This window comes from Talaromyces proteolyticus (assembly GCF_021365285.1).
Source record: "Talaromyces proteolyticus strain PMI_201 chromosome Unknown BGW36scaffold_12, whole genome shotgun sequence".
Taxonomy (NCBI): Eukaryota; Fungi; Ascomycota; class Eurotiomycetes; order Eurotiales; family Trichocomaceae; genus Talaromyces; species Talaromyces proteolyticus.
In genome coordinates, this window is record NW_025764288.1 from 540,998 (window position 1) to 565,963 (window position 24,966).

General features: G+C 47.0%; 9 protein-coding genes across 9 annotated transcripts; 4 read left to right on the top strand and 5 right to left on the bottom strand.

Moving 5' to 3' along the window:
* Positions 1–422: 422 nt before the first annotated feature.
* Positions 423–2,688, top strand: BGW36DRAFT_363630 (putative sodium/solute symporter; the record flags this gene model as incomplete). Its single annotated transcript, XM_046214483.1, has 3 exons — positions 423–713; positions 775–1,036; positions 1,100–2,688. 3 exons carry the CDS (start codon positions 423–425, stop codon positions 2,686–2,688), a joined length of 2,142 nt encoding a protein of 713 aa, XP_046067387.1.
* Positions 2,689–3,439: 751 nt separating this feature from the next.
* BGW36DRAFT_305487 (putative serine/threonine protein kinase) lies at positions 3,440–5,863 on the bottom strand (the record flags this gene model as incomplete). Its single annotated transcript, XM_046212073.1, has 8 exons — positions 3,440–3,637; positions 3,690–3,951; positions 3,990–4,110; positions 4,184–4,599; positions 4,651–4,679; positions 4,804–5,515; positions 5,585–5,729; positions 5,842–5,863. 8 exons carry the CDS (start codon positions 5,861–5,863, stop codon positions 3,440–3,442), a joined length of 1,905 nt encoding a protein of 634 aa, XP_046067388.1.
* Positions 5,864–6,628: 765 nt separating this feature from the next.
* On the top strand, positions 6,629–8,919 carry BGW36DRAFT_388056 (putative SAGA complex subunit). The gene is made up of 3 exons (XM_046217192.1): positions 6,629–7,091; positions 7,163–8,557; positions 8,606–8,919. The coding sequence occupies exons 1-3, from the start codon at positions 6,999–7,001 to the stop codon at positions 8,672–8,674; spliced, it is 1,557 nt and encodes a 518-aa protein (XP_046067389.1). The 5' UTR covers positions 6,629–6,998; the 3' UTR covers positions 8,675–8,919.
* Positions 8,920–9,361: 442 nt separating this feature from the next.
* Positions 9,362–10,528, bottom strand: BGW36DRAFT_304822 (mannitol-1-phosphate 5-dehydrogenase; the record flags this gene model as incomplete). Its single annotated transcript, XM_046212007.1, has 1 exon — positions 9,362–10,528. The coding sequence occupies one exon, from the start codon at positions 10,526–10,528 to the stop codon at positions 9,362–9,364; it is 1,167 nt and encodes a 388-aa protein (XP_046067390.1).
* A 1,491-nt stretch (positions 10,529–12,019) lies between these two features.
* Positions 12,020–12,908, bottom strand: BGW36DRAFT_400612 (actin cortical patch SUR7/pH-response regulator pali; the record flags this gene model as incomplete). Its single annotated transcript, XM_046218647.1, has 3 exons — positions 12,020–12,259; positions 12,316–12,729; positions 12,789–12,908. 3 exons carry the CDS (start codon positions 12,906–12,908, stop codon positions 12,020–12,022), a joined length of 774 nt encoding a protein of 257 aa, XP_046067391.1.
* Positions 12,909–13,373: 465 nt separating this feature from the next.
* Positions 13,374–16,766, bottom strand: BGW36DRAFT_419805 (putative COPI vesicle coat beta). The gene is made up of 7 exons (XM_046219474.1): positions 16,563–16,766; positions 16,391–16,453; positions 16,320–16,341; positions 16,230–16,261; positions 15,731–16,142; positions 14,822–15,675; positions 13,374–14,769 (listed from the first exon to the last, which is right to left on the bottom strand). Exons 1-7 carry the CDS (start codon positions 16,578–16,580, stop codon positions 13,618–13,620), a joined length of 2,553 nt encoding a protein of 850 aa, XP_046067392.1. The 5' UTR covers positions 16,581–16,766; the 3' UTR covers positions 13,374–13,617.
* Positions 16,767–16,879: 113 nt separating this feature from the next.
* Positions 16,880–18,205, bottom strand: BGW36DRAFT_349210 (putative NADH-ubiquinone oxidoreductase 299 kDa subunit). The gene is made up of 3 exons (XM_046213285.1): positions 17,519–18,205; positions 17,353–17,457; positions 16,880–17,300 (listed from the first exon to the last, which is right to left on the bottom strand). The coding sequence occupies exons 1-3, from the start codon at positions 18,055–18,057 to the stop codon at positions 17,219–17,221; spliced, it is 726 nt and encodes a 241-aa protein (XP_046067393.1). The 5' UTR covers positions 18,058–18,205; the 3' UTR covers positions 16,880–17,218.
* Positions 18,206–18,320: 115 nt separating this feature from the next.
* On the top strand, positions 18,321–21,242 carry BGW36DRAFT_388067 (putative disulfide isomerase). Its single transcript, XM_046217193.1, has 4 exons — positions 18,321–18,812; positions 18,870–18,951; positions 18,998–20,620; positions 20,673–21,242. The coding sequence occupies exons 1-4, from the start codon at positions 18,604–18,606 to the stop codon at positions 21,045–21,047; spliced, it is 2,289 nt and encodes a 762-aa protein (XP_046067394.1). The 5' UTR covers positions 18,321–18,603; the 3' UTR covers positions 21,048–21,242.
* A 327-nt stretch (positions 21,243–21,569) lies between these two features.
* Positions 21,570–23,623, top strand: BGW36DRAFT_431855 (uncharacterized protein; the record flags this gene model as incomplete). Its single annotated transcript, XM_046221042.1, has 5 exons — positions 21,570–21,687; positions 21,752–22,084; positions 22,129–22,346; positions 22,399–22,445; positions 22,534–23,623. The coding sequence occupies 5 exons, from the start codon at positions 21,570–21,572 to the stop codon at positions 23,621–23,623; spliced, it is 1,806 nt and encodes a 601-aa protein (XP_046067395.1).
* Positions 23,624–24,966: the final 1,343 nt, after the last annotated feature.

A 24,966-nucleotide genomic window follows, 5' to 3' on the forward strand; every position in this document is an offset into this window, starting at 1 on the left:
ATCGCTCGTCCAGGGCACGCCATTTCTGCCCTACGCCGGCTGTCATTCGTGTTTCAAGACTTTTTCTTGCCGATCAAATATCGAAGATTATTGCTAACTTCTTATTTCCTCCGTTCCCTGCGGCGAACGGATAATAAATCCATATTTATTATTCTTATGCCTGCTCTGTCTGGCTAGCGACCGAAAACCCTCCGTATAACGCAATTGCGGGTATGATCTACGTGCTGCAGCCTGCCATCAATCGATATAGGAAATGCTGGACACCATGTCGACATTTTGGCTTTGGTCTTGAAGATGTAAGCGGGGGCTTCGATATTAGTGTTTAGCATATGCTGTCAGTTATATAAACATTGGCACCGCTATTTTGTTCATTTCATCATCTCACAATCTCTCCAGTATCACCAGTGCATCGTCGGTCCAACATGTCGTCTCTCGTGATAGATCTTGCGGGCAAGACCCTTATCTCGCAGGGAACAGCGTATGGCTTGCTCATCGGCCTCGGCGTGGTATTCTGCGGCGTCATTCTGGCCGCTGTGAAAATCCAAAGAGTATATCTGTCTGAAGACTCGGGCACATCCGAAATGTTCATGGTGGCCAACCGAACAGTCGGAACCGGATTGACGGCCTCTGCAGTGTTTTCGTCGTGGATGTGGATTAATGAGACTGTGCTGGCTGCGGCCATGTGCTACAAATTTGGCCTGGCGGTGCCAATGGTACGTGACTAAGTATTTCTCCCTCTGGTATGAACGCACTCGTTAACAGGAGTCGATATAGTGGTGGGGTTCTGGACTCTGTTTTCAAATCGCGCTCATGGCGACTCTCGGCGTGTTGGCTAAGATTAGGGTTCCGTATGCCCATACGTCGCTAGAGATCATTCGACAGCGATATGGCCGTATAGGGCATGTTGTGTTTATTGTTCTGAACCTAGCGTGTAACATCTTCGGCTGCTCTTCGATGATTTTGACGGGCTCTCAGCTGATCTATGGGGTGTCCGGCATGCACTTCGCTGCGGCTACTATACTTATTCCCTTAGGAGGTGAGCAGTCATTTTATCTTCATAAGTAATACTGGAGTCAATTAACGTGTGATTGATTTATAGTGGTATTGTACACTGCAGTGGGTGGATTGAAAGCGACATTTATCACTGACTATCTTCATACGACGGTTGCTTTGATTCTGATCATTTTCTTCACGCTCTCTGTCCTAACAAACGAAACCATCGGCGGTCTGGGAGGTCTATACGATAAAGTGCGAGCGACTGCGGCAGAGAACTATATCGACGGGAACTACCAAGGTTCTCTTTTAACGATGAAATCCAAACAGGCTATCATCTGGGGCCTCATTCTCAAGTTCGGAAACCTTGCTCTGGTGGTTATGGACACTGCCTTTTGGCAAAAGTCATTTGCGACTGAAGTCAAAGCCACTGTTCCCGGCTACGATCTGGCAGCAGTGGCTATCTTTGGAATTCCCTGGGGACTGGGCACGGTTATCGGCCTGACTGCGCGAGCCATCCACAACACTCCAATCTGGCCTGCGTATCCTGCCGAGTTCACCACCGCCGAAGTCAACGCAGGACTGGTCATGCCGTACGTCATCAAGGCATTGATTGGAGACCAGGGTATAGTCGCCTTCTTCGTGCTTCTTTTCATGGCCCTCACAAGCACTGTATCCTCCTCCATGATCGCAGTCAGCAGTATCCTATCCTTCGACCTGTACAAAACCTACATTAACCCTAAGGCCACCGACAAACGCCTCGTGCACATCAGCCATTTATCAGTGGTCTTCCACGCCGTATTCATTACTGCATTCTCGCTCATCCTCAACTACGGCGGCGCCGACATGACATGGATAGGCTATTTCCGCCCCGTTTTGACCTGCCCTGGTATTCTGCCATTGATATTCACTCTCTGCTGGAGCGGCCAAACTCGTCTCGCGCTGATCCTGTCTCCAATTCTCGGCTTTGCAACCGGCGTCGCGATTTGGTTAGCTACTGCATATCATTTGTACGGCGAAATAAACCTGACAACCACCGAGGCCGGTCTGCCTGCTCTATACGGCGCCATCGGCTCGTTTTTTTCGCCCGGTCTTTACTCGCTGCTAATTTCACAGTATAAGCCGTACAAATTCGACTGGCGCGAGTTTCTACGCATCGAACTTGCAGATACAAAAAAGCACAATGCTGGGGAATCATCTTCATCATCGACCAGCTTTGAAGAGAAGAATGCTTCGCAATCAGCTAACACCAAAACTCCTAACACCACCATCAACCCTCTTCCATCTCACGCCATAACATCCACCGACGAACCCACCACCACTACCTCCTCCACCTTCTCCCCTACCCAAACTTCACCCTCAACAATAAGTCTAGAAGACATCCGCCACCCCTTTTCCGACGAAACGCTAAAAGAGCTACACCATTGGTACCGCATTGCCTGGGCTATCTGGGTATTCATTGTGCTGATTACCTTTGTTGCGTGGCCCATGCCACTCTATCGGGATTATGTCTTTACCAAACCATTTTTTAAGAGCTGGACTAGTGTCGCGATTCTATGGCAGTTTGTGGCGTTTTTTGCGGTCGTCGTGTTTCCGTTGTATGATGGCCGGAGGCAGATTGTGGCCGGGGTGACAGGGGTATGGAGGAGTTTGAGGGAGTATATCAGAGGGGTTGGGCAGGGGGGAGTGGATTAATTTGGATAGATTGGTTATGATGTTGGAGGGATGGTTTCCTGGGTTATTGAGGATTTCGGTTTTAAAATTTGAGGGTAGAGTTGAAATTACCAGAAATTATGGGCTTACTCAGTTCTAGAAATTATAGATATTATCATATAACTGGTATTTGATAATGAATTTGAGATTTTACGAGACATGTTTCCAAGGGGACAGCTACTTTGTTAATTAGAGAGCGGCACAGAGGTCAATATTTAATGCCAGTTAATGAAACTTGATAACCTAGGCTGATGAACACAAGGCAAGGCGTTTGCAAAGAAGCAACTTGTCATTCAAAATCACACCAGACGACTCTTGTCCTACAATGCCTCAGTATATTTATCTACCATCAATCTGAAACAGACTGAAAAAGAAATAAATCATCAAAGCAGACAATTCGCTCGATATATGAGTTTTGCTAGAATCGACAAATAAAAGAGAGAGGAAAATAAATTGTGATGGAATGTAAGGTCCTGCCTTTTGTCATTGATGGCAACGTGATCAATCTCAGAAGTTCACGCTAGAGAAGAACATGGCTCGTCATCACTGCAAGAAAATCTAGACTCCGAACGAAAGAAATGGAAATAAAACTACTGTGGCGGGTAGATCTGTCCCGACAGGTCAGTTTTAAGATGGGCGTACAGACAGAGGTAATAGCAGGAAAATGATGTTAGATCCGATCTAGCCTCATGGAAGTAGTGTAGTACTCAAAAGAGAGAGAATAATGCACTGCCTATTCGGGAATGCTGCCGAATGAGGGATCTCTAACACTCCCTCCAGCATCTCCGAGTCCCGCAACCGGGCGGTTGTAAGACCACCCGGTAAACTGCTGTTGCATCGTCGAGGAAAGACCTGGTCCATCAACAACCGAGTCTTTGGGAGCCTCGCCAATGAAAATTTCATCAAATTGGGAAACATCGATAGCACCCGACTGAATAGTGTTAGTTGTCGCTCATATAACATTGCTCGGAAAAAATACATACCACGTTAGGTTTGAAGGTAGGCTCGTATTTCCTCTGCAGCAGCTTCCGCCAGTCGATGTTGGAGAAGAAATGGTGCGCTTTGATTTCAGCTGCTCCATTAGATCCCAAACGGCGTTGAGGATCACGATCGAGTAGACGTGTTAAAAGATCGCGAGCGGCAGGAGGAACAATATCATGTCCAGGGAATGTCAATGGTTCTTGAAGAATCTTGCGGTACATTTCATTTGTATTTTCATCATAGAAAGGTGGTAGACCCGTTAACCTGCATATTTGTTAATGAATATGCGCATTATAATGGACATCCAGAATTGAACTTGCATTTCGTAAAGCAATACTCCTAGAGTCCAAAAATCCACAGTCTTCGTGTAGCCATTCCCGAGCAGCAATTCTGGCGCTAGATACTCCGGTGTACCGCAGAAGGCTATATGATGTTAGTCACAGCATCGATGCATAAGTAGTTTCGGTATCCCGCTGGGATGTAGAAGTGAGCTTACTGTTAGTCCGATCCTCATCCTTCATATCAAGTTTACACAGACCAAAATCGCACAGGGCAATATGGCCAGTATAATCCAAAAGAATGTTCTCTGGCTTTAGATCACGGTAGATAACTTTGAAACCATGTAGACACTCAAGAGCACAAAGAAGTTCCGCGGTGTAGAAACGGGCCCTGTTGATGTCAAACCGCTGTTCTTTTTGGAGATGGTGGAACAGTTCGCCGCCATTGACAAATGCAAGGACGAGATATAATTTCTCAGGGGACTGAAAAGAGAATTTCAATGGGACAATGAAAGGGTTGTTGATTTGAGATAATACTGATCGTTCAGCTAGCGTGTGTGCAACTTCGGACCTAGAAATGATGTGTGCTTTGCGAATTGTCTTGAGGGCGTAGATACGGCCAGTGTCTTTCTTTCTAGAATAACTATTAAGATAAACCACGTTAATAGAAAGCTGGAATACTTACAGCACTTGCATAACTTTGCCAAATGAACCCTACACAAAAATCAGTCAGTTGGTCAAGGGTATATTGAAGACGACCACGGTTCTGTCTATCCTTACCTTTCCGACAACTAGTTAAATTATTAGTAAATTCTCAAACGTATAAGAAGATTTACACACCCTTGAGAAGCTCAAAATCCTCAATTTTCAGGCTGTGAGCTCTTGTCTCAACAAACTTGACGCCAATTTTAATAGAACCAGTGCCAAACTGCAATTCCAGCCATTCCGAGCCGCGCTGTTCTGCGTTTCTCTCATGCTCCGCAGCTGCCTTTTGGTTGTCCTTTTTGCTAAGTTTTGGGTCTTCGACATAGGGCTTGAATGCCTCCAGTTGTGGGTGCATCTTCACAGCACCAAGGAAGATGTCCTCATTTCGCCCTACTCCAGGTCGAGCTGCTGGGTTGCGGATATATAACTGCACACTCAATTCGGTTTGACGGGAAACGTCGAATTTGTAGGCGGTGTTATCACCAGCCCAGAGAGGGTTTTCTGGGCTACCAGACACCGCGTCGACGAATACTTGATTCTTTTCAAAGTCAAGAAGCGCATATGGTAGGTCTTTAGTTAGATAACGGCCATGGATGGTTGGCGCGGCGTTGATGCCGCTGCTAATCGATTGTGGGCGAGCGGGGTGTGTATAAGAGCCTGGGGTTTGGCCTGAGTGGGAGGAGGAGGAATTCGGGCGAACCGGGCCATTGTTAATCTGGAAATGAGTGTTGAATAGTTGCTGGTAGTGAGGGGAAAGTGAGAACCCCTTTCCCTCATGCAGGGTGACGACGAGGATACCAGGCTTCACTGGGGCGACGGGGGGGAGATCAAGTCTTCCGCGGTCGCTATAGGTTCTAAGTTAGTATTTCGTTTCAGATTCCAATTCCTCCCATCTTTTCATCAGAAGCTACCACATACCGATCCCATTCGAATTTTGCGATGTCAAGTTCGAGCGCGAGGTTGTCGGCGTCTCATCGGGGGTATCGGCTTTGATAGTGGAAGTCGACGATGAACGACCAAAGGATTGGGTGAGAGGAGCAAGGTGTGTCTCCTTAAGCTCTGCTGGTTGTCAGTGCCAGTTCAACAGTCATACCGCAACATTGTCTGCAAGCAGATAGGTGCGTGCGTGCGTGCATGCGTGACTTGGCGGGGGCGACCAGACAGAACATACTCTTGGTGATTTTCCAGGACATGATGGTTGCGTGTATGCAGAGAATGTACAGAAGATGATGATAGCAAACTGAAGCCGAAGCGAAGTAGGGCTTCCTCGAGGGATGGTCGGTGGAGAGACGTCGAAACAAAAATACGCTCACTTGAACACAACAGACTACAAGCCTTGCCGATCAGCCACACAAGAACGAGGGACAAGCGGCCAGCACACGGGAGTCCACAGGCTAATCAATCCTGACTTATATGAACAGACAGAAAAATAAAAGCAAATATATAGGGTAGCTTTTGTGAACAGGGTCGGTCGACACCAGAGACTTAAGGGGGCTGGTGGGTGAGACGGACGGAGGTTATCTACGGGGGAGGGGTCCCAAAGCACGGTATTCTTATTGTTGACGATTGGCAACGGGACTTAGTGCTCCCGGGCAGCGGCAGTGTGAGGGGTGCCTGGAGAATCAGGCTGGTGCTGCTAGAAAGCGGGGTGACGCGGTGAGCTAATTGGTTGGGAGCAGGTATTGTTGGCAGTTGTATTACCAAAATACGGGAATATCACGTCTAGCTAGCAGCGTTCGGTAAGCGAATTACAGCCATGGGGCGAATGCCGCTGCCACAGCACATGCCAGAAGGAGGCATCGCGTATCACAGCCACAATGGGGCGGTGTGCCACGCAGCCAATCATGAGCGCCTACCGCTGTCTGCACAAAGCGCCCGTGCCAAGCCGCGGGTGTGGACACTTCGAGTCGCTGTCGGCTGTCGCGCTTGCCGATGTCGCGCTTATACGACGACATCAACACCACTCTCCTGCTCAGAGCCAACGTTCGTCGACACGAAACTCAGGGCCTCAGCTGCTCCCGCGACCTCTCGAATCTACCCAACCCTCTCTCTACAGTGCCGCCCGACCATCGCCACCACCAGCTCCATCCGTTCCTTGCGCGTCCTTCCCCGGTTAGTCATCAATATCGCCAACGATATACTGACCTTCCCGGCCAGGAACCGACTCGTTCGAGAAGAGCATCGAACCGGTATCAAGTCAACTATACTGCTACGGACTCTGCAGACCCAAGTCGCAGCATCAGATCACCCTCTCCGTTCTCTGCAAGGCTGTCGACAGTTTCCGCGACGGATTCGGATAAGGCGGAGGATGAAAGGAACGAACGTCCCATGGGTGTAATCCGGAAAAAGACCGCCACACGCGGTACGGAAGGCGGAACTAAATACCATTGCGACGTCTGCTCTGTTGATATAACCTCTACGGTGAGTTTATTCGATGCAACTGCCTAGGGTCTGTCGCTTGGGGTTTATCACTAACGGGTCGTTGTGGCTAGGTGCGGATATCATGCGCGCATCCTTCCTGTCCTGAATACGACTTGTGCGTTCCCTGCTTTGCAGCTGGGGAAAGTTCCAAAAACCACGATCCTCGCACTCACCCATTTCACGTTATTGAGCAAAACTCGGTGCCTATCTATACAGAGGATTGGGGCGCCGATGAAGAGCTCTTGTTGTTGGAAGGGGCCGAGATCTATGGGTTAGGATCATGGGCCGATATCGCAGATCATATTGGTGGTTTCCGCACCAAGGAAGAAGTGCGCGATCACTATATTGAAACCTACATCGAGAGCCCGAACTTTCCTTTGGCTGCCCGTGCGGATCCCGAAGACAAAACATTGCAGGAACTTATCTCGAAGGAGGAATTCCAGTCGCGGAAAAAGCGACGAATCGAAGAACGCAAAGAAGCCGCCAAAGCTGCACCGCCGGCTACACCGAAACAGAAACCTACTGCCAGTGTTCCATCATGTCACGAAGTTCAAGGCTATATGCCTGGTCGTCTCGAGTTCGAAACCGAGTTTTGTAACGAGGCCGAAGAAGCCGTTCAGCACATGCAATTTGAACCTGGTAATGGCATCAATGCCAATGGCGAGATGGAGCCAGAGATGGAATTGAAGATGACTGTGATGGAAATCTATGGCTCGCGTTTGACTCAACGAACAGAGAGGAAAAAGATCTTATTCGCACACAATCTACTTGAATACCGTAAAAACATTGCCCAGGAGAAGAAGAGGACGAAAGAAGAGAAGGAGTTGATGAATAAAGCGAAGCCTTTTGCTCGGATGATGAATCACGATGACTTTGAAGAGTTCTGCAAGGGCATTGAATACGAGCACAACTTGCGACTAGCAATATCGCAACTTCAAGAATGGCGGCAGTATGGGATTACAGACCTCAAAAGTGGCGAGAAATACGAGCAAGAGAAGCAACAGCGAGCCCAGCGCGCCGTCCCTCAAGGATCATTTGATCGATTTGCTAGCGCCCGTCCAACGAAACAAGTCCAACAACCAGAAGGCCCATCACAAGCCAGTCTATTAACCACCCCAGAACTGCCAATGCGGTTCCAAAAAGCCGCAAAACCTGCTGGCCCCGATCCAAACGTCCCACTCAACGACTTTGACCGCGCCTTTGCAGCCAACGGCGACGTCATCGACACGCCTCAACCAGCCGCCAAATCGAAATATGTCGTGCAGCCGCTGAGCGGCGTTGTGCCGTGGAAGCTCGAAAGCGACGGCGCGCCAGACTTGCACTTGTTGACCAAAGAGGAAGTCGAACTGTGCAATGCGTTACACGTGCAACCCAAGCCATACCTCGTTATCAAGGAGACATTACTGAAGGAAGCCATGAAACAAAACGGTAGTTTGAAGAAAAAGGATGCCCGGACTATTTGCAAGGTATGCCTTCTTCTATCCTCTGTCAGCCCACCGCTAACATTGTCATAGATCGACGTCGCAAAAGCTGGCCGCATCTTTGATTTTATGGTGCACAGTGGATGGATCATGAAGGCATGAATGAACCTAGATACGCAGTGAAATTATGCCGATCATGCAAATCTATTATGATAATCAACCACTGGCTCTTCTACTAGTACCTTTTTTCAGCTTTCTGTTTTCTTTTCTTGGCGCTTGGTGGTTGGTTCTGGACTGGACTTAGGGCTTGGAGTGGCTGGATGAATGTTTGAGATGAAATGATATAAACCGATTTTACTATGAATAGGCTACTGGCTAGATTACTAAGTATCATCTATATTTTTTTACTATGTTTCTCGTATGTATATAATCGCGTAGATTGCACTTGAATTAGTAATATTCCAATATATTATTCTGGCTGTCAGCTGTGACAGTGTTGGAGAGAAGAGATGTTGATGTCATTATCATCAATGCAATTTCATTAGCATTAAAATCCTAAAGTCTATGACTAATTCTGGTCTGCGTACACTTGAATTCATGACAGGGAGTTCAGTGCACTGTCCACGCGGGTAGTACAACGCTCCTCGGGCAAATGGCCACATCCACCATGTAGTGATTTCTTCAGCTAATTTCATACTTTCCCTTCAAGAACGAAACCCTCATAATAGGATATCTCATATTCGTGCCGGTACTCTGTCCCCCAGATCAGGATCGTGTATAACCATGGAAGAAAAGAAAAAAGTAAAGTGAGGATTAAGTTCAGGACTTAATCAGGAGTAAAAAGGTGCCCTACTTTGAGTCTGCTTGAACCTTTTCAACAAGCTTGAAAACAGGCTGGTAGAGCTTGTGGTCGGGCTTAAGTCCAGTGATTTGTTGAGTTGCTTCGGCGGTGGATTTCTCCTTCAGGATCTTGGCTAGTTCCACACTCTCGTCGTCACCTTCCACATTCTGGAAGCGTAGAGCTTTCTCAATGGAGCCCAAAAGAGCATCGAATTTCAGGCCTTTCTCAGCCAGCTGAGCAGCCGGGCCAATGAAACGTTCGTTGCGAGAAAGCTTGCGTAGTGGAGCACGACCAACACGTTCGACGACATCCTCGAGGTAGTGATTGGAGATACGCTTGACGATGGTATCCACGTATTTTTTCTGTTCTTTTTCGGTGATTTCGTGCTTGCTGACAATCAAGGCTGCAGTCTCGTCTAGGACATTGTGGACGATCTTGTGAATGTCCGGATCAGCCAAAACCTCGTGGATAGTCTTCTTGCCAGCACTGTAGCCATAGTAGGCGGCAGTAGCATGACCAGTATTGACAGTAAAGAGCTTGCGCTCAATGTAAGGCTCGAGATGGTCCACCCAGTGAATGGCTTGAATGTCTGGATGGCCGTGTTTTCCGAAAGGAGTCTGTTCCACAACCCATTCGTAGAAACCCTCAATACGAACGTCGAGTCCAGCATTCTCAGGCTGGGTGGGCACGATTCGGTCGATTGCAGAATTGGCGAAACGAGCGCGATCCGGGAGAGTGTCTAGACGAGACTTATCGAGGTGTTCCTCAATGTATCCTCGCAAGGTAGTGGTAGCATTGATAGCATTTTCACAGGCAATGACTGCGAGAGGCTTTGGTTCTTTACGAGCGTCGATTGCTTTAGCAATGGGAGAAGCAATGAACTTGAGGATATTCGGCCCAACAGCGCAGGTGACAATATCGGCGGTTGCGATTTCGTGAATTACATCTGGTTCATTGGTTTTGGAGCTGATGGCTCGGTAGTTGGTGATGGTCTTGGTGTTCTCGCCATCCTCGCTGATCTCGGTGACCTTGTATGACTTGGACTTGTTGAGGGACTCGATGACCTGAGGCACAACGTCGACAAACACCACCTCATAGCCTGACTCATGCAGGAACTCGGCGACAAAGCCACGGCCAATATTGCCACCGCCAAACTGAACAGCCTTCTTGCCCATGATGGGTAGGGATTGGCTCGACTAATGCGCGGAGCAGCAGCTATGATAGGTTGGGGTGGGGAAGATATAGCTCTTCTTTTGACATTCACGTAAGTCAGTGAAGCTTGCGTGGGGTTAGGAGGGAACAGAAGCTTACCTGGAGCCAGGAAACAAGCGCTGGAGCGGCACGAACAGGGGGAGAACAGGAAGCAAAAGACAGGTGAAGACGAAGGGTTAAAAGCGAAAGACGAAGATGCTAGAAGAGGACAGGGGAGGGACCAGAGAGGAGAGGCAGGAGGGGCAAGAGCAGCCAGAGCAACGGAGGCAAGAGCCACCAACGATGTCATCGCGGGGCCTTCCCGTCATTCCTTGATTCGGCTCAGCGACCGATACTCCGTCGACACTTCTAGACTGTCTAGACTGTCTGTCTGCTACTGTTGCTAGTACTACCCTCACGACCGCAATTATTATTACTCTGCTTCTAATGCTCGAGCTGCGACTCTTCCAGCCTCTTACAGACGCCGCTCTGTCCGACGAAGTACGCCCCCGGAATGTAACCAATGCTGTCGGCAGGCTTCAGAAATAACGCAGTAACATCTTTGTTGCCAGGAAACAGGCCGCTTGAATGCCCCGGTGAGTCTGCCGGTGAGGGTGTGCAGTCGTATCACATGCGTACTATTGCACAAGTCGACACTGCGATGCGACAAAGCGCAGCGGTGGCTTAGAGGAGCTCTCGAGGTCGTGCAGAGGGCCTAAGGCTCTTACATGGGGGAAAGCTGCAGGTGTGGGGCCGCGGCGCTTCAATCAAAATGATATAATCGTGAGACGGATGAGACTATACAATACTAAACACTACAGCGAAGCCGACTCGCAAGCCAACCATTTCATGTGAGACGCAGGAACAAGAAAAGGGAGGTTATTGCGCGGCTAGTGATAATGGTTGAAAAGCCATGGTCTATAAAATGTTGCCTCCTTCTCCTTTGATTTTCTGGAAAGGCCCACCACTTCCAGCGCGCGCTGAGGAAAAGCATGTGGTGACGCGCCGGTTACATACCGTGCAGATGGAATCGGAATTGGCATCCTGTCACCATGAATCGCGAGGGATTGTCCTGGCACCAGCAACGCTTGCAGCAGCAATTACGGCAAATTATCGGTGCAGGAATAGCCATGCCCAGGATGTAATAATATCGGGACTAGCAAAGATCAAAAAGGCCTCATATTATTACGCGCTTCAATAAAAAGATAGCACCCAAGTTATACAGCCGCGGCCAAATACGAAAATAATCCGGAGTTTCACCCGTGCCTAATCAGTGCCCAATGTTTACATACAATTTGTGCCAGGATTTAATTTCATTTATTTGTGCTTGTCTGATGGGAATTAGACCAATGACGAGGGAGATATACAGGACTACTGCCGGTACTTCTTCGGTATGGCCGAGGAAGATGGCAAAACGACACCAAACTCACATAAAACAATTCACGGCTTATTATTTGTTCAACAAAAAAAGTTTCTCAGACATTGTCGATCTCTTTTTCAGAGGACGCAACGCTGCTGGTGGATGGCAGTGTGATAACACTGATAACAACAGTAAGAAACAACAGTCCCACCGCTGACCATGTCATACCCAGAAACTTGCTACCTCTCACTGCAGCTATTCCATAGTTCTTTCCATGTCGATTGATAAGATCGACAAACTGAACAGCCATGACAGAGGCTACCGAAGAGGAAACACCAAGACAGACAAAACTAAGCTGCACACTGAATCAGAACCATTTCCTCGATTTTCATAGAGCAGAGCAGAACTTACCACCGTGAAAATCAAATGTGCCATCATAGATGCCCTTCCTCCAGCTTGTGTGAGAAGGATCTCCATGAGAAGAGTAACACCTGTCGCCGCAACGCCAATAATGTACAGCACTGACATCGCTTTGGTGGTCACTTCCATAACGTGAAAGTCGTCTGTGATGGTGTCTGGCCAATTAATATCGGATACATTAAACCCAGCTTTGAACTCCGCCGAAAAGACGTTTGCTGGATTGAACGCAAAGGGAGCTGTGCGTTTAGAGCAGCTCGTCACTCCATGTTCCCCATCGCCGTCGAAATTGCCTTCGCAGTATGCTAGCACATGAACAGAGTAGAATTGTTTCAGGCCCAGGTCGGCTGCACTAGTGTCATTTACGGATTTAATTGCTGCAGTCGGTTCGGAGGCGGATGTGTCGAGCTAATCATATACGAAGTCATCTAACCGTATATTTCCTCCAGGTGGGATTAGTTACTAACCGTCATAACACTGGCACTCTGCAAGATTGATTTTTCCGAGCCTGCGAATAGACAGAGTGTACTGAGAATAAAGGAGCTCAAGGCGAAAACCTTGGATAGCGTGTTTAAAGTGAAAATCATGATGAAAGTGTTCTAGTTCACAGTATCAATAAAACAGAACTAAAGGTACACTTGCAAAAAAAATCCGAGATGAACAAGTGCAAAAGGCTGGGAGCCGAGAATATAACGACGCTGATCGCATCTCATTCCGACCATTTTTCATTCCCTATATAAAGGCCTTCTATCCAGTCCTTGAAATATAATGGCAGTATTCGTGGAGGCTGGAGAATGTATACTCCTAAATACTCTGTTTCAACCAGCCTGGGGAAAGTATGTTGTATGCTGTATGTATGGAATGTATTGATTTGATTGGTTGACATGGGCGGATGGGGCAAGCCAATGTACCTCCCGCCAATCACAGTATATACAACCATACCTCATCTTCCCCGATGTGGAATTCCTGCCACACTGAAACACTTTGAATGAATATACCCGTCAGTCACTTGATATGAATTTTATAGATACTGTAGAATACTTTTCTCAATTCCATCCTATTGCATACGGTTGCTAAAGTTGAAATATTTTTAAGGGTTAATCCAGAGAAAATTCGGATTCAAGACTATATCTACCCCGCCCTATTGACGAAATCTTTATTTTGAACATGGACAAAAAAGAGAAATGATGCAAAAAAGTAGTCAAATAGTTGAAAAAGAGGAATTCGGGATAGCGAATTCGGACATGGATCCCATTAACCGTTCCAAATAATAAAAAAATAAAGTAAACACATACATTACGCTTCGGTTTCAACCTCGGCGGCTCCATTGACTGCCGTATTTGCTTCCTCGCCGTCTCCAACATCAATCAAGGACTCGGATGAAGGGGGCTCTGGTGGACCCTCCTTTTCAAGACGGAGATATTCTTCCCATTCGGGGAAGAGCTCGTCATCGGCTGTACCGTCCTCCGTGCCTGGAGGCACGCCAATCAGGCGAGCAACTTTGGCTTTGCCGGATTTTTCGAGGGATTCTTTCCACCGGGATACCAGGCTAGGAGCCTTTGATGGCTTGTATGTTTGGGCAAAGAGAACAGCTTCAGCGAGGCGGTTCGTTTGAACGAGCAGATCGATACAAGCATCGATGTCGCCGACGGTCCATAGGGCTGAGAAAGCGACGTTGTGGAGGCCGGCAACAGAAGCCTGTTCGGCGAGGGATCGAAGACCATCAGCATTGGAGCTGGAAGTGTAGAGTAGAAGAAGGGACCCTAGGTCTTTTGCTTGAGTGAAGCATTCTTGTGCGAGACTCAGGTCCCAGGCAGTCAGAGCAGCGTCGCCGACTGTCTTCCACTTGTGCTCGACGTCGGCTTCGCGAGCAAGTTCAAGAGCGATATCAAGGCGGCTCAGGGCAAGTGCCAAGTCGAAGCGATGCTCAGAATCTGGGGATACTTCAAGAGCTAGTTCCTTGAACCCTTGACCTTCCAAAAATCGCGCGATCTTATTCATTTGGTCGTGGGGAATATCGGTAAGAAGCTCTGACGCAGAATCCATGTCGCCTCGCAAAACAAGGGTTTGATACTCAACGACAGATAGTGACAGGGCGAACGAAATGACACCGACGTCTTTGTCGGCAAGATAGATACGGCCATCCCGAGGGAGATAGCCGAGGACGTACATGGGCTGGTCAAAGTGGGAGATTGTGTAAGTCTGATCTCCCACCAGGTAATTGAGGCGGTTTGTTGAGTTGGTATAGATGAAACAATCTCCAACCCATTCTCCAGTCCGGACAGTTTCACTGATGTCTGTAACGACTTCAAACGCTGATTCAACACCATCTTCATCAGCTTCGCCAGAGTTCAAGCCGTTGACATAGTTTTCTCGAGAAAATCGAAGAATGTAGCAAGTATCTTCACAGGCGAGAGCCACTAATTCGCCAGACTCTGACCAGTAGACCTGTTTGAATTAGTTATCGTTGCATACAGTTCGTAGGTATAGGGCTGCTTACCTCACGTGGCTCAACCTCAATGCGGCGAACGAGATTACCACTTTCCCAGTCAAACAAGCCAATACCACCTTGTCCCTTAACACCTAGAAGGACACCACCGGAAAGACCTTCAGCTTGGAAACCAACGTCCAACCCACCGCTCTTTTCCTTGAAGTTCTTGAAAATCTTGACACTAGTGGCGGACTCCCTAATAGCGTAGTCATTGCTGTTGTCCTTGGAGCCCCAAGCGAAATCCAAGGCTTGACCGAATGCCTTGTTACGCCAGGCAAGAGCCGTATATATGATATACTCCCCATCACCACAGACTGAAACAAAGCGACCATTGGGAGAATGAGCCAGAGTCTGAGGGTAGATTTCACACGACCCTAATTCCTTTGTAGGGAGGGAGAGGGGAGAGCCATCTTTCAACTCTTCTCCTCCTTTGAGGACCGTTGAAACCACTTCGCTGTGCCGAGAGTAAATAATCTTCCCGGAGCCGTCCATAGACACTGCGGGCTCCTCCCGACCCATCTTCACCACAACAGCACCATCATCGAAACCTATCGCAATACCTTGGCGGCCTCTTTGGTAGCTAACACACCATGCCCGCTCGAGTCCATAATTGAGAGACTGTTCCAACCGGTATGTATTGGCATGCCACACTTTGATCGTTCCATCCTCTGAGCCTGAAACAATAATAGGAAGCTCGGGATGATAGCATGCAAAGGAAACATTGCTTGTGTGTCCTTCCAATGTGGCAATCAATGCCTTGGTGGTATAATCCCATACTTTAACCGTCTTGTCATCCGAGGTGGTAAGAAGATATGGTTTGTCGGCTTGTCCGTAATAATCGATGCTGTTCACGCCTTTCGTTTCTAAGGGTATATTAGCACTTTGATCGCGACCTGAGCACTACAAACGTAACCGTACCATGAGCCTCAAGCGTAAAGTTAGCATGTCCAGAGCCAAGATTCCAAATCTTGACTGTCCGATCTAAGCAAGCAGAAGCAAATGTATTGGTATCCTTGGGATTGATAGCAAGTCCCATGACATAGTGGCTATGACCCTCAAAGACCTGCACGCATTTCCAGCCTTTTTCCCAATCCCACAACCTAATTGTCATGTCATCTGAGCCGGTGAGAACGAAGGGCTGTGTCGGGTGGACCGCAATCGATCGGATATAGTCTGGATGGGCTTCAAATGAAGTAATCTTTTCTGAAGTGTTGTAGTTGTAAACGCGCAATTGGAAATCATCACTGCCGCACACGATCCAGTTCTTTCGAGCGATGAAACGACCAGCACGCACGGGAACATCAGTAAGCTCAAATGTTTTGATAATCGACTAGATAAAAGTCAGCATAATTTACCCCCAAAAGAATTTGGAAGTTAGTAATAAATGCCGAGAACTAGAAGCGAAAGTGTGGCTGACCTGTGTTTCGTAAGACCAAATGTAGACGTGGCCTAAATCAATCAGTGTCCTGCTTCCGAGAATCAAGGTCCAATAAGGTGAATTTCATACCGCTATACAGTGTAGTAAGGATCTAGAAACGCATTAGCTATGGTCTACATGTTGGGGCGTGTAATTCTTACCCATGGCTCTGTGGGGTGGAAATCAATGCCCTTCACTCGCTCAGAGCGGGCAAAGAGTTGTCTCTGTAATAACCAATTGCAGTCAGCAAAACTCGTCTTTTTGCAACAGGATGTGCTATTTCAGCATCTCAATGGCACAGGTTATGGTGCTCTTTAGCGACCAAGTACGCACCTTGATATCGAGCCGCATGTTGCTTGGTGTTTAGTGTGTCCAGGGGTGTCGGTTGTAGGCCCGAGAGAGGGCTCGCTCAAACAAAATACACCGCAATATATAACGTGGCCGAATGAACAGTATTTGCAGAAAAAAGACGGCCGCAAAGAAGCTGTTGGGGGCACAGGTTGTGTGTAAATAGCTCTGCGGAGGTCTTGTTTGCGGTGCGGCGTTGAAGCAATCGTGGAGATCGAATGTGTCCAGTTTGGAGTGGGTTGTCCCGAAGCGGATTAGCGCGGGTCGCATCGTTGGAATATCTAATAGTTACGCTGTTGGGGTGAAAACATGGCAGAAACCACTAATTGACAGGATAAGAGATGGAATGTAAATTTATCAAGACGCTCCAATTGAATGGAAGGTGGCAATTATATGAAGCGTAAAAGCGTGTTAACTATGACCTCCGGGATCACGAAAATGAGCGTCAATCAATCCAGAACAGCCTAAAACGAAACCGTTATCTACGTTACGAACTGGTGTTCCGACGCAACTCAGTGTCTAACATCTAATTGGATTGATCGCAGTTATAAATAACGACTCAAGACATAGGGAAGGGGCCCTCAAGGCAAAGGTTGTTATAGGTTATAAATACATGTAATTCCTTCCGCATTTGAGGTTGTCTATGGCTTTCCAGGAGTATGTGTGTCACGTTCAAAATAGGTCCATTGACCGGGACGTGGCTTTTCAGCAAGTTCTTCCCATCTGGTCAAAAATCAGTACGAATATAAAACCAGTTCAAGAACTGTCAACTTACACTTGTGACTTGGCCAACTCGTCTACAAGCTTCAACTCGCCCTCGGCAACTTGAATAACTTCTTCAATCAGGCCAGCACCAATTTTATTCTCGATGTCGGCAATCCTAATAAGCGGTCAGTTTATGACAATGGGTTGGGGGAGTGTTAAATGTGTTGATAACGCACTGTTCGGCCTCCAGGGCGGGTTCGCTCTCCCAATTGATGGTCTCCTCATCGAAATCGGATTCATGCTTGGGCGTAGTTGCTTCCTCCATGATGGCCTCCCATTGAGCAATTTCCTCTGGTGTTCGGTTAGGACCTTCAGTCATGGGTCCCACAATTCCATCCCATTCATGTGCACGTCGTCCGGCGTGGGAATCGTCTCGTTGAAGACCGGCAAAGGTGCCATCCGGAAGACGAGCTTTTTGGAATTGCCCTGGGTTCTCTGCGATAACTTTCTTCACGCGCTCTAGCCATGCATCGAAGCCTGGGGGCTTGGCGGACTCGATAATTTGTAGGCGGTGACGGGTAAGAGCCTCGGTGGATTGGCGATAGACCGACGACTCTGGTAAAGTCTTGAGCTTTTCGAGAGTCCTGCTATAGAGGAAGATGAGTGTCGAGCGAGGACTGGGGTGTGTGAGTAAACCAGTCAAGCCGGTGGGCGCCAACGGCTCGAGATACCGAGCTGGCTTGACATTAGCCAGCAACCTGAGGCCCGACCTCATGTTGTAACGGCGCGGCTAGAAGCGACGAATGGATATACCGCAACGCAAACGCCGACAAGACCCAATTGTGTGTGAGGGCGCGGTACAGCGAGTGAATGGAAGGTCGACACTGGGTTTTGGCAGGTATCATCGGCAGCCGTGGTGCTTGCGGCTTGGCTGGGCCGGAGCGGAGAAACTCGCGGGACTGTCACCACGGCCGAAAGGGGCAAAGGCTAAAGACCGACCTGGACCGTGACTTTCCAGGAGAGGTGCCAGTGCCAGTGCCACCTTGCGACTCACGCCTCCAACAAAGCCGATCTTTCAACTGTCCCTGGCCCAGCGCCCTGCTGAGGCTTTGTCCCATACCGCCTTCGAAGCATCTTTGTCTTTTCGCATCCTCCTGGACAGGAAATCCTTCGTGTGCCGCATGGATCGGCATTAGCGCTGTTATCAATGTGGCTGTTTTAAACCACCCTTTTATCTCTTGATATATTTCCACACGATCGTTTACTGAGCTACTTGCATTTCCACCGATTTCGAGGTCTCTGGCCTTCTATTCCCGTCAACATGAGGTCTTCCCTATTGGCGTGGTCGCTACTTTCGTTGATCACTATTCCTACGTTAGCCTCCGAGCCTCATGCCGTATATAAGAGAGGGGAAGAAGAGGCCACAGCGGATGATGGTCCCGCCAGCACAACATTTAATGGGATTGAGGTACCTGCACAGAAGGAGCTGGATCCGGAAAACTTCAAGAGCGCCACCTCCGATGGCTACTGGTAAGCTCGAGTGTTGATGATTAAGAGTGCAAATACTGATATCAATATTATACTCAGGTTTGTGAAACACTTTTCACCATCATGCCCCCATTGTCAGCATATCGCCCCTGCGTGGCAGACTCTTTACGAATTCTACTACGTAAGAATCAAGTGCGATACCCATGGCTTGCACTAACACGCGATAGACTTCAAACCCGCTGTCATCATCATCTGCCAAATCCGTCGATACTCAAACCTCTATGAACTCGTTCACTGGGTTTTATGACTTCCATTTCGCTTCAATGAATTGTCTCGCCTATAGGGACATGTGTATCAACTTAGATATCCAATTTTTTCCTACGTTCTCTCTCTACCGAAATAGCGAGTTGGTAGAGCAATACAAGGGCGAGAAGACGATCGAAGGGTTGAGCCAATTCATTGAGGAAAAATTAGAGTTAATTCGACCTGGCTCTCGTCCCCGAAATGGGGTTAAGGTACCGGCACCCGGTGCGACAAGTGCCGATACCACCGCAGAACCCGATATTCCTGAAGAGAAAGACAAAGATCCGGTTGCAGGTGCCAAAGCAGGCGAAAAACATAACGAGCAAATCGCGCAGTTGGCAGAAAAGACCGATGAGAAAAGGCTTACCGATGAGAAGAAACCTACCGACGAGAAAAACCTTGTCGATGAGAAAAAGGCTGCGAACGAGAAGCAACCTAAAGAAGAGAAACTAGTCGCACAGACTAAGACTTCAAAGGAGAAATCTGCGGTGGTTTACAACCCAAAAGGCACGTCGGTTCCATTGACTGCTGAGAGTTTCCAAAAGTTTGTCACCAGAACACGCGACCCCTGGTTTATCAAATTCTATGCTCCATGGTGCCATCACTGCCAAGCCCTAGCGCCTGCTTGGTTGGCAATGTCTAAAGAAATGAAGGGAAAGCTCAATGTTGGTGAAGTCAACTGCGAAGTCGAGAAACGACTGTGCAAAGATGCTGGTGTAAAGGCTTTCCCGACGATGTATTTCTTCAAAGGCGGAGACAAAGTCGAATATGACGGTCTACGCGGGCTTGGTGATTTAGTTGACTATGCCCAGAAAGCCGTTGATATCGGCGCTGGTGTTCAGTACGTCGATGAAGCCAAGTTCAAGGAATTAGAAGAGACTGGAGAAGTGATTTTCCTGTACTTCTTCGACCACGCAACTACCACCGAAGACTTTGAGGCATTGGAGCGACTGACATTGTCTCTTGTTGGTCATGCTCGATTGGTCAAGACGGATAGTAAGGCTATAGCAGACAGATTCAAGATTACCACATGGCCTCGCCTACTTGTTGTTAGAGATGGTCGACCAACATATTTCAATGCTCTGGCCCCATACGACATGAGGGACAACCCACGGGTTTTGAACTGGATGCGAAGTGTTTGGCTTCCGATTGTCCCCGAATTAACCGCAATGAATGCCAAAGAACTGATGGATGGCAAATTCGTTGTCCTTGGAGTTCTCAGCCACAAGAGGGCTGACGAATATCGACTCGGGAAACTCGAATTGAAGAACGCTGCTTTGGAGTGGATGGACAAACAAACACAATTGTTCCGCTTGGAGAGACAAGAGCTCAGAGACGCGAAACAGCTACGTATTGAAGAAGCTGAAGATCGCGATGATCAACGAGCATTACGAGCTGCCAAGAGCATGCACATCAACATCCGCGAGGAGGACAAGAAGCAAGTTGCTTTTGCGTGGGTTGACGGTGACTTTTGGGACCGCTGGCTTCGGACAACATATGGTGTCGATGTGAAGGATGGCGAGCGTGTTATTATCAACGATGAGGATGTAAGTTCAATCCAACCTGGAGATGTTCCACACAATTGACTAACAATTATAGAATCGACGCTATTGGGACTCGTCCAGCAGTGGGGCGAACATCATGGTCTCGCGTACCTCTATTCTCGAGACCATTCCTTTAGTCATCAGCGATCCTCCCAAGTTGAAATCTAAATCCACGATTGGATTATTCGAGGCTACCTTTTTCCACACACGATCCTTTATCTCGAACCACCCGATTCTCTCTATCATTATCTTCATTGTCACCATAATCGCGTCCTTTGTTGCATACCGCAAGCGATCATTCAGGCGCTCCAACTTTGGGTACAACAACGGAGGCATCCTCGGCTATGGTAATAGTTCCGGTGGTGGGTTTTTCAAGCTTGATGGGAAAGAGGGTTTATTGAATGGCGGATCAACTGGAAAGGTTGACTAACGACTGGGGGAATCATGTCACGTATATTCTTTTCCTGTTTTATTGTTCGTGTTTATTTTTTACTTGACGTTGAATCTATGTTCGATTATACAGACATCTACCTATTGCCCCATGCCTAAGTAGCCTTACGTCTAAATTAAAGACACGACGGTGATGCTAATACCTATAGAATAAGACTAAGAAGTTATAAGCTAATATCTTTTTACCACTATGTAGCTGTCTTGTAGAAAATTACTATTGGAACGGCATAGAGCCTGATATAGTTTATACCAGCAAACGCCCACACTAGCAAACGCCTACATCGTCAAACGCCCCCATCAACAAACGCTCACATCAGCACAGCAAGCGTCCTCACTAATAAAGCCATTCCCATAGAATTCTCGGTTTATGCACTCATTATGAAATACCTTCCTTGACCAAAGTTTCTCTAAAGAGTGTTGCCAAGTGATTCTTACGTCTATCACTTCTGTCCTCTACACGATTATTGCTTTCCCAGCTAACAAACATCTTTCACTAGACAAAATGGATCAGAATATGCCCCTCGGAGTCCCTAGAGAAAGACGTATCTACTTTGTCAAAGGTATAAGAGAATTCTCTGAACCTTGCCATCTTAGAAGCGAACAAAGGCAGAAGAAAGCAGGTACGTGTCTAGCATAATAGAGTTAATATTGAGGAATACCTGGAAATAACCCACATTTTCTTAGAGATTGCTACGGACGAGAACGAACGTCTGAAAAGTCGCAAATTTCAAGAGGTATTTGATGGGGAAGAGCATATCATTCTACATGGGCCATGCTATGTTCCGTCTATCATATCGGATCCAGAAGCCCCCAAGATTCACTTGACGAATGGCCAAGAGCTGGGCTATTTCTCCGTTATCGAAGACGACTTTATAAAGGGATTAATTGGTCCCATAGAAGAAAGACTTAGGATGGACAGAGATGACCTTTATGTAGCCTGCAATTCACATAGCCAGACTGCACGACTGAGCATTCCATACACTGAAGCTCAACCTGAAAAAGCACAAAATCTAGACAGTTGTCAAGCCAATCAGGATGATCCAAGCTAACACAAGGCTTAGAGTTTCAAGAAGTTGAACAAGAGCAGAGAGACAGGGTACAGAGTCTTCTATTTCAGCGGCCCAACCAAAAGCACGCTTCAAGTGCCTTTCACGTGGATAAAAAAAGGAACCAGTCAATCCAAAATTGGTTGAGCTCCCTAAATATCTCTCCTGACATGACTGACACCCAATTTGATCCTCCAGACCCCTTAGAAGTCTTGCATAATATGCTGGAAATGGTATATTCCCTCAATTCTGACCGATATGGGGAGTATCTGATACATCACCGAGACAAAATCAGCAGAGATCTACAAGGCCTTCTACGCTCTGAAGCATGGGTTGTCTTATAATCTAAAAATTACGCTCGGGAGAAGTAAGATTCAATATATTTCATTACTTTGAATGAAGCTGCTGATAAGAAAACAGTCTTCTCGAAATTGGCGGCGATACAGGGGAGATCGGAATTTATCTTCGCATCCTCTGGAAAAGGGATAATCCAGATCATTTCTACCTCTATGTAGGCCAGAGTATTCAATTGATTCAGCGACTCAATGATCACCGGGATCCAAAGTACAGGCGGCTGAATCCAAGTCTACATTATTTTATCTGGGATCTTGGATTGATAGATCCGGAGTGTCAAATGGATGAGAAATTTGTTTTTTTATCTATAGTTGAAGGAGATGTGGATCGACTCCTGTTGAACCTCTTAGAGATGTGGTGTTGTCTTATTCTACAAACATTTACCAAAAACGCTCTTCTAGCCTATCTTCCACAGGGAACAGTCGGCCCTCGCGGTGGAATGCATCTGAATGTGGCGTTGCCTATTTATCAGAGCACCAGGGGTGATGCTGTCGTTGACACACTCCACGGAGATCTTCACCACTCAAATGACCCTTTCGTGCAGCAATACTATTCAAGTCTACGAAAAGGATTTTTTGGCCTCAAAAATTCGCCCAATCCTGCAATGCAGGAATACTACCGTACAACAATGCGCAATGGCCAAGTCAAAAAGTCGATTACTTTACCCACCAAGGTTGTGGAAAAGGCTCTTCAGGGAATGGAGGTTGTCATACGCACTCGAGCTAACTGCTACGAACAGAACTTCACTATCTCTCATTTTACCTTCAATATTAGCCCAAAATGGGTTATACTTAACAACGATGACATTGTCATAGTTCGGTGTGACCTTCATGATGGTGTCCACCCACATCGTTATGCAACAACATGTCAGGACGCCGACCCTGCGGCTCGTCTTGGGGTGCATGTTGAAGGCACAGACACCAGTGGGAAAGCATTTGAGGGCTGGCTACAATCAGATGGGAAAATGGTAGTACTTAGGATGAATACATTTGTTGACTTGTTAGAAGGGGTGGATTTAGAGACATCAATGAAGCTCCCTAGACGATGGGCACCTCACCCTAAACCAGGACAGGCCAGGGGTAACAATAAGCCGTTCTATACCTCTGACAACCTTGACGAGATGGGAGATGTTGGTATTGATGAGATGAAGAAATAAGTCCTCCTAAGCAGACATATTTACCAGTCTTTTTTCCTAGTTCCTTGTTAGCTTCAGAAGGAGAGAATGAGACTCGCGCAATTTTTTCTCTTCCAATTATGTACTTATTTTTGAGATTTTGCCAACTGAAATTTTGATGGATACGAGGTGCAACAAGCGTAGAAACCGAGGAAAGAGAGACGTGCCATTATCAGGACGCAGCTTAACGCCACGTGCATCTTATCGTAAAATCAATATTTTCAATATTTTGAAGCTTATAGCCCGTCTTTATGTTGCGTTAAAAGTACAGCATGGCCTCTTTTGCGCAGCTCCAACATACAAAAAGTCTCATTCCACCAAGCATGGCAATTTTGTCCAACAATACTTACGACCTATGGGATGAAGCTCAGATATTTCGGTTCTTTCACCTTTACCAATTCATATAAGACCTGAAAGCCGATGTATAAGCCCTTGTTATTCTTTAGGACTTCGTAGTGTAACTTACCCAGATCTTTACTCTCCACATGCTAAAGATAACTGGCTGGCGCTCATTCCAGAGACCAAAAACGAGTTTACCAGCTGTATTTTTGTATTCGCATGCGTATTAGGAAATGAAAGAAGTGCTTTTGCTGTTCTCAAAATGCCACTGAAATCAATTGATGAATTAACATATAGGTTGCAAGTTGTTCCTTCAAGCATTCATGTCGACCGGCAAGAATACATGTATGATCCTCCAATTGATCCATGATCCTCTCTACTTTTGAGATACTCGGTTTTATTGAGATATGGCCTAAAATAAAGCCAGCTTATCGACTTATGCGTTATACTTACCATCACGGCCTTATATATGAGAATAGCTAATGTTAGTGACCCTTGGCATGAATTGTGATTGAGGCCTGTAAAGGTACTAGAGCATAGTACCTCTATGAGGGACCGCTTGGAGCTTTCATGATAATATCGATCAATACTTGCGCGATCAATTTACCTAAAAGAACATTTATAATGGAGTATACTAGATTATGAGTAGACTTCAAACATTAGCCTGGATACAATAGAATACACAATCACATCTTTTTAACTTTGACAAGTAGCCTTCTTGATAGTACATATAATAAGTAATCAATCCAAACCAGGTCGATTAGCTCTGTTTCTTTCGACTGTAGTACCAATACATATGTTGTTAAAGCCAAACTTAATACTGATACCAACTCGTATAGTACCTATGTAAATAATCTAACAGACGTTATATATATATGTCATGGCGTTACTAGCATGTTGACCATATATCATGGATAAAACGAGGTAGATTTGGAATAAAATAGCATGCAAATACCCTCAGGAGTAGGTAAATCGACAGACCTGAT

Excerpts from the sequence above, each read along its gene's own strand:
- BGW36DRAFT_349210 (XM_046213285.1), bottom strand. The coding sequence starts at position 18,057 with ATGAGGTCGGGCCTCAGGTTGCTGGCTAATGTCAAGCCAGCTCGGTAT. Across the intron at positions 17,458-17,518 it reads CCCGCCCTGGAGGCCGAACA|GATTGCCGACATCGAGAATA; the intron begins GTGCGTTATCAA and ends ACCGCTTATTAG. Across the intron at positions 17,301-17,352 it reads GAGTTGGCCAAGTCACAAGT|ATGGGAAGAACTTGCTGAAA; the intron begins GTAAGTTGACAG and ends ATTTTTGACCAG.
- BGW36DRAFT_419805 (XM_046219474.1), bottom strand. Across the intron at positions 16,342-16,390 it reads TCCACCCCACAGAGCCATGG|ATCCTTACTACACTGTATAG; the intron begins GTAAGAATTACA and ends ATGCGTTTCTAG. Across the intron at positions 15,676-15,730 it reads CTTTACGCTTGAGGCTCATG|AAACGAAAGGCGTGAACAGC; the intron begins GTACGGTTACGT and ends ATATACCCTTAG.
- BGW36DRAFT_388056 (XM_046217192.1), top strand. The coding sequence starts at position 6,999 with ATGGGTGTAATCCGGAAAAAGACCGCCACACGCGGTACGGAAGGCGGA. Across the intron at positions 7,092-7,162 it reads CTGTTGATATAACCTCTACG|GTGCGGATATCATGCGCGCA; the intron begins GTGAGTTTATTC and ends CGTTGTGGCTAG. Across the intron at positions 8,558-8,605 it reads ATGCCCGGACTATTTGCAAG|ATCGACGTCGCAAAAGCTGG; the intron begins GTATGCCTTCTT and ends ACATTGTCATAG.
- BGW36DRAFT_388067 (XM_046217193.1), top strand. The coding sequence starts at position 18,604 with ATGAGGTCTTCCCTATTGGCGTGGTCGCTACTTTCGTTGATCACTATT. Across the intron at positions 18,813-18,869 it reads GCCACCTCCGATGGCTACTG|GTTTGTGAAACACTTTTCAC; the intron begins GTAAGCTCGAGT and ends TATTATACTCAG. Across the intron at positions 18,952-18,997 it reads CTCTTTACGAATTCTACTAC|ACTTCAAACCCGCTGTCATC; the intron begins GTAAGAATCAAG and ends AACACGCGATAG.